Source organism: Magallana gigas, chromosome 4 (genome assembly GCF_963853765.1).
Source record: "Magallana gigas chromosome 4, xbMagGiga1.1, whole genome shotgun sequence".
NCBI lineage: Eukaryota > Metazoa > Mollusca > Bivalvia > Ostreida > Ostreidae > Magallana > Magallana gigas.
In genome coordinates, this window is record NC_088856.1 from 689,443 (window position 1) to 696,711 (window position 7,269).

The window sequence follows — 7,269 nt, forward strand, 5'->3', positions numbered from 1 at the left end:
AACCATGATTCCCTAGAGAATAGTTGGGCCATGAAATGGGGAAGGGGGGGGGTTCATAGGAATAGAGAAAAATCTTCTTACAGGTACAACAACAAAAGGGGCTTTACTAAAAAATAAGAGGTGGATAAAAATTGGCAGATTTTCAATTTTTTTTTTTAGCAAGATCTACTGTACTCAGTTGTCAAGATATTTTGATACTGTAATGCTAATTTGATCAGAATTAAGACAATTGTTGCTCAGGTGAGCGATGTGGCCCCTGGGCCTCTTGTTTATCATTTGAATCAATGGTAACATTTTTTTTCGGGCAAACATTTGCGTAGAATAGATTTATATTTATTTATAAAATTGTTTATTGCAGTATTTATGTTAACTGAACTAGAAATGATTTTACTCAAATCACATTCTTCGATAAGATTATTTAGTAGTGCTAAGTTTTGCATTTGTGTGATCCCAAACTTTTCTATGAAGTATTTATATTTGTATTTTGATGTATGTACATGTATTACTTGCTTTATATTTAAATTTTCCAGTGTCTTTGCCTGTGATAACACTGCGTATCGGTTTTGTACTATATAACCAATAATACAAATGACGCCAAATTGAGGCGCCAGTAGGGTTTGTTCATTTATATTTTAATATTTGATCGTACGATGGCTAAAAATTATATAAATATAAGTAATAAGGAATCATTCTTTAAATATTATGAGGTGATACTTTCGGTCGGGGCGTGATCAAATCTATCATAAAGCCCTTCGGGCTTTATTGGATTTGATCACGCCTCGACCGAAATTATCACCTCATAATACTCAAAGAATGATTCCTTATTCCTTATATGATCACTGAGTTTATGATTAAAAGTGCCTAAATCATGGGTTTGGATGTTTTTGCTTGCAAGAATAGAATCTATTAAAGTTCACGTATGCTCAATAATCATTGAAGGTGTGTATCGTATTTATTAGGTTGTTTGTGTTCATATTTTTTTGTAAATTTCATGCGTAGAAGTTGACTTTCAGATTGGCAAGAACTATTTGGTTGGCGGTATGTACAACATGAAAGAAGATTCTCAATAGCATGTGGTATTTCAGTCAATAAAGATTCTGTATTTTGGGCGCTAAAACATACCTTCGAGAGACAATTATAGAGTCAGAAATATATATCATTACACCTCCTACATAGGAGTTGCGATCCTTTCAAAAGCTCGTTTTTATCCCTCTATGTTCAGACTGTCATTGCTAATATTAGCGTCGAAATGTGTCTCAGTAAAATATATAAAAAAAAAAAAAGTCTTAAACTAGATACATTGAAGAGTCTTTCTTATTTCTTATGCTTCTTATATATCAAGAGAGTTTCCTGAAGTGTATTTGTCGAATTATCGAGAGGAGAAATATGTATCACGTTTTACAACTTTTTTGTGTCACGGTAGGGAATGCGACCTTGGCCACAAGCGAGTCATATTAGAATTTAAAACCACATAGTTTATAGTAATGACATAAACGGCACACCTTAAACTGCACATGCTTGCATTGAAAATCAAAACTAAAGGTACTCGTAAACCCCAAAAATTGTTTTCCGAAAATGCTTGCATTTGAAAACGAAACTAAAAATTTAATTTTAAAATGTTTTCAGAAAATAGTTTATCAATTTTGGAATTTCCAATAGTATTTAGAAGAGGAAAGGAAAGGAAGTTCTATGACCATAAGAAGTGTGAAGGTATCGACATCAACACTTTATATGTTACATCTAACCTATATGTTGCACTTTATCAAGTAAGATAAAATTATTTTTAAAACCTTAGTCAACCAATGTTTCTGTATTATTTCTCGTGCAATGAATTTCCCTTTGATCGGATTATTAGTGTTATTTAACGGCTGTGAATTGTGAGGTTACGAAAACAGATGTTTAAGAGAAAGTTCATTTAAAATTTTGAAACCTGTAATACATACATGTATCAAAGTAATGTAATACGTACATGGTAACGATTTTGGTCAAATTTCAATTTACTTTATATTTCAACTAGTGTCAGTTGTAAAGTTATAAGTTAGATAGAGATCCCAGAACTCTTTGTTATCTTAACAAGACTAGCACAATTTTTTTTCTTAACATTGGTTAATTAAATTGAACTTTGAAGCTGCTAAATCGTTTTGAACATTAAAAAACCATGCTAAGGTAACCGCCAAGGCCTCTTTTCTTTAATTATTGAAGAGAAATGATCCTTTTCATTGTACCAACTTACTTTAGAAAAACACAAGATGCCGGAGCTTCTTCGAAAATCTTACAGAGACCAGCTGGTCACGTGGATTGGTAAGACCTGTCACTTCCAGTTGTTGTACAAAATCAGCAGGGACGGATGTTCGGCCCCTACGTTTCACCAGAAGTGTGACGGTCAGGGTGCCACGGTAACAGTCCTATACAACACAAACAAAACAATATACGGCGGCTACCTGTCACAAAGTTGGAACTCTGATGGAGAATATATATATGACTCGAGCGCCTTTCTCTTCCGGTTGCAGTATAACGGGTCTTCCGATCCATTGAAATTTCCAGTGAAAAATGCAACATATGCTGGATATGGTTACAGTAGTCAAGGTCCAACGTTTGGGAGCGGACATGATTTACACACATTCAGCGCAACAATAACCAGATCAGGGAAGGCTTTTTCTCTTAACGGTAGCTTAAGTTTTGGACACAGTTACAACCTGAACGGACAGGACGCAAACACAATAACAAACAACAGTCTGCACGTCACAGATATGGAGGTTTACAGAGTTATAGGTTATACGATTTCTTACAATTATATATTCTAGATTATAAATATATATCGTTTTTTTCTTTTAACTCAATCCAGTGTCATAGGTTATATACATGTAGATATATTTGATATTTAAATAAACAGACATAACTTAATTCCATACATTTGATTCAGTCATTTATTATTTATTTATCAACTGCAAAAAAGTAAAATTAAAAACATTATAATAAAAAGACACTAACATTAAGGTAAAATCACTTTTGAACTTTATCTCTTCATCTTACACAATATTTGATATATAAAGATGGGCCAGGTCAGACAGTTCCTGATCTAGACAAACCCTGGAGAGAACACGATGGATGGACAAATGAAGTATGTACGCTTGGTTCGTTATAACAGAACTGTTCTATAATACTTTATGGTTTCAATACATTTTTAATACATAATTAACAAGCCATATGAATACACTCAGTTATCATTAAATTTCCATCGCAAATACTCAGTCTGTTCCGAAATTGGTGGGGAAAATCCAATTTATTCATATTATCTTTTGTTGAAAATGGATTTGCACAGTTCAATTTGATGCGGTTTAATTTTTGACTGCAATATAATAAAGGTTTTTATCACTGTTTTGGGCTCTAATTGCAAATTATATTCTATAACTCAACATTTATTTAAAAAATAAGATATCATTTCTGGATGTATATCGGAATATAACTATAGATCTTTCACAAAGCCGACATGAGAAACAATTGAAGCTCGGTGGAATATTTCTATTTCCTTTGAAGTCACAGAGCCGTTGGAAATTTAAAACAAAGTGATTTAAACAGGGTTAACATATACAGAGAATATTGAAGGTCATTCTTTTCCCCTTAAAAGTTGCAAAACAAAAAAAATGATTTTAAACCTTATAAAGCAGAATTTAAAAAAGTGGCAAAAATTGTCTTATTGCCCTTTCAACTGACGAAACATAAAAGAGCCCCAAACAACAGTATCCAATAATGACATTTTATTATCTGTTTTTATTTCATAAAATATTTGTTTCTCGTCTAACATTAATCTCATAGAATGAGAATAATAAATCTTGAGAAAATCTAGTGTTACTGCTTGCTTTGATCTCAAAATGATTATTATCTTTGTAATAATGAATATACAGTGTTTCAATAACATTTGTGCTTTTATACAACCGATCATAAGATTATAAAAGAGTATTTGATGCATTTCAAACCTTTACTAATATAATGATCATTATGGTGTTTTTAGATCGTTAAATGAGGAGTATGTTGTTCACTCAATTGATATGAGTTTTGTTTTTAGACAATGGAAGCACTAAAGGAGTCCTTGCTTGACTACAAACCTATGACAGAAACAAACGTTACAGCAGCAAACATCCTCCTGATCGGTCAGATAGGCGCAGGAAAGTCCAGCTTCTTTAACTCTGTCAACTCTATTTTCCGGGGGAAAATTACCAGCAAGGCTTGTAGTGGGAGCTTCGAACACAGTGTAACAACGATGGTGAGAGAGAGAGAGAGAGAGAGAGAGAGAGAGAGAGAGAGAGAGAGAGAGAGAGAGAGAGAGAGAGAGAGAGAGAGAGAGAGAAGAGAGAGGTGTAAGATAAAATAATTAAAAAACTAATTTTTTAACCAACATGCAGATTACTTAAGTGGTTATATTAATGCTCATGTTAAATTGAACCACAAAACAATGATAGAAAACCTTTTTTAGTTATCATTTATGTAAAGAAAACAATAAGTTTGAACGCCATTAGTATATGTTGCAAATATAAATTATTTTTTCTTATCAGTATCGACAATACAAAGTGAAGGATTTTTCCAAAGGGAAGTTTCTTAACTTTCGCCTGTGCGACACTCGTGGCTTTGAGGAAGAATTTGCACTTGATGCTCAGGAAATTTCATTCATTTTGGATGGAAATATTCCTGACCGGTACCAGGTGATTCATAATTTCCTTTAAGCAATAAAATGTGGTCTTTACAACACATCTGTCCCGAAAACCGAAAACAAATGCTAGTATATATTTTATAACTTGTAACTAACCCCCATCATTTATTTCGCACGTTAAACAGTAGATTCGTAGGTTGCCTTTTCGGACATTATCTGCTTTTTGTTTTAGTTTAACCCTTTGGTTCCTTTCACACCGGATACCCCTGGGTATATCAAAGACCCAAACCTGAAAGACAAAATTCACTGCGTGGCATTTGTCATAGATGGCAGCACTGTTGATGTTATGTCGGACAAAGTCCAAAAACGGATGAAAGATCTACAAGTCAGAATGAACCATAGAGGTAAGAGATTGTATAAATAAAAGTACCTAAATCTTTATCGATCTGACAGATGACATTGCGGGGTGTCAAGCCACATTAAGCAAGATTTTTCAACTTTTGTATGCAGGGTTACCTCAGGTCGTATTCTTGACCAAACTAGACAAAATATGCCCGGATGTAAATGACGATGTTAAAAACACGTTTACGAGTACCGCTGTCTGTGACGCCGTGGAGAAAGTAGCAGAAGTAATGGGTCTTCCACGTGCCCACGTGCTTCCGGTGAAGAATTACGAGAGCGAGACTAAGCTGAAGACTACAGTGGACATTTTGTTAATGCAAGCTCTGCAGCGATGCCTGGACTTTGCCGATGACTACATGGATGAACAACTTGACAAAATGGCAGCAGAAGGAAAGAACGTTCGAGCCGAAGATTAACTTGATTCGTTTGTCATAAAAATTTGGCAATTGTAGTCGAAATCATTTGATTGTACATTTAGTGCGACTTGTTTTTGAGGAGGCGTATAAGACAATTTACTGATTTTTTTATTGTTTTTATTGATACTAGATTTTGACCCGTGCGTGCAGGGGTTGACATAGCATATGATATCGGACATTTACGAAATAGATATATCGACACACCGTATATTGTTGACATTTGCATTAATAAGCTTTAAGCCTACAATAATGCTATTAATTACACTACATTCTGCTGAGTTGGAATAATGTAATCTGTGTCTGCCTCCCATATACCCGTAATGTAGCAGAAAATTGCAGAATCGCTCCAAAACGATTTTGGAGAAAATTAATAAAGTTGCATTGAAAATAACAGTCAAATTGTTCATAACAAACCATGTTGAAGCTGTAAAGACCTTTCTTCGAAAAGTTTAATTTTATAATTGCAGAATTCAACATTTCTTCAACAACGTTTTTTACACACCATGTTGACAATAAAAACTCTCGGGATTTTTTTTTATAGAAAATGCACTGTGTTAGAGTTATCTCCCGTATTTTCTTTGATGAACAGAAAAAAAATACTAATGAAAATTTATACGCATTTGTTTTATCGTCTCTGAGTTTATCCATGCAAATGTGATATTGTGGAAACATAAAATAAAGAGCCTCCCGTGATTTACCGTGAATGTAATGCGCATGCGCAAAATTGTAAAATCCAAACAATTCAGATGATTTCCGGAAATTTTGAGGAATTTTCGTTGATTATTAATTAGCGAAGCTTGATTGAGAAAAACTAAAATCAAATTGGTAATATTCAAGTACCAATGATGTTTAGAATATATAAAACAAAAGTCAGTACTCTTACGATTAATTGGTATTAAAGCTAAAAAAATTGAGTCTATTATTTTAACATAGTAGTATAGATCTACAGCTCTGTAAAAAAAACCAGTATATTCATTACATTGTCGTTTAATAACGTCAATGCTATAGAGTCACTGGCCAGAACAATTTTCTTTTTTTGTGGTCTTGTATTGATTTTTGCTGATAAAATTTTGAAATGCTGTTTGAAATATTTTAAAGAAAAATTTTCAGAAGCAAATATGCACATGTATGTGAACTGAGGCACAGTACCTGAAGACGTTAAAGGAACAAACTTAAGACACTTTTTGAAAATATTTTGTAGTTATTATTAAGATAAGATAAACTTTTTGACCGTGTTTATTAATAATTAAATCAACATAGAAATAAAATTTAATTGTCAATGTTACCAATATAACACATACTTACGCAAAAATAAGTCTCGAACTTTGTTAAAAAAAACAAAGAATGTTTAACCATGTATCTCGCTTGTAAATTCAGAAATATCATTCATATTAAGCTCTATATTTCCCTAAGATAGATATTTGAGACATTGAATTTAGCTTAAAACGTTATGATCATGCGTATTTGAAATATGATTACATGTGCATTAACCAAATTCTCATACCCCCCCCCCCAACTAACGATTTAATCGATTGTTATACCCCCGCTCCGCAGGAGAAGGGGGTAACTATATTGTTTTACCATTGTGTGTCTGTCTGTCCGTCCGTCTGTCCTTCTGTCCGTCCGAAATAAAAATTTCTGTCGCATTTTTCTCAGCAACTTATTATCGCAAATGCTTGAAATTTTAACACACAAATTTATGTATCCATATCTTTTTGTACTAACCGGACGTCAACCCCCTGTTAAATGACTACTTTGTTTTGTTTTTTTTGCCTAAATTTTCGAACAAAATTTCTTTAACAA

At 33.3% G+C, this 7,269-nt stretch overlaps 1 protein-coding gene across 1 annotated transcript; it reads left to right on the plus strand.

Moving 5' to 3' along the window:
* The first annotated feature begins 1,622 nt into the window (after window positions 1-1,622).
* On the plus strand, window positions 1,623-5,592 carry LOC117682745 (interferon-induced protein 44-like). The gene is made up of 7 exons (XM_066080802.1): window positions 1,623-1,766; window positions 2,239-2,772; window positions 3,054-3,121; window positions 4,067-4,264; window positions 4,554-4,700; window positions 4,881-5,052; window positions 5,159-5,592. The coding sequence occupies exons 2-7, from the start codon at window positions 2,250-2,252 to the stop codon at window positions 5,464-5,466; spliced, it is 1,416 nt and encodes a 471-aa protein (XP_065936874.1). The 5' UTR covers window positions 1,623-1,766; window positions 2,239-2,249; the 3' UTR covers window positions 5,467-5,592.
* The last annotated feature ends 1,677 nt before the right edge of the window (window positions 5,593-7,269 follow it).

Excerpts from the sequence above, each read along its gene's own strand:
- LOC117682745 (XM_066080802.1), top strand. The coding sequence starts at position 2,250 with ATGCCGGAGCTTCTTCGAAAATCTTACAGAGACCAGCTGGTCACGTGG. Across the intron at positions 2,773-3,053 it reads GGAGGTTTACAGAGTTATAG|ATGGGCCAGGTCAGACAGTT; the intron begins GTTATACGATTT and ends TGATATATAAAG. Across the intron at positions 3,122-4,066 it reads ACGATGGATGGACAAATGAA|ACAATGGAAGCACTAAAGGA; the intron begins GTATGTACGCTT and ends TTTTGTTTTTAG.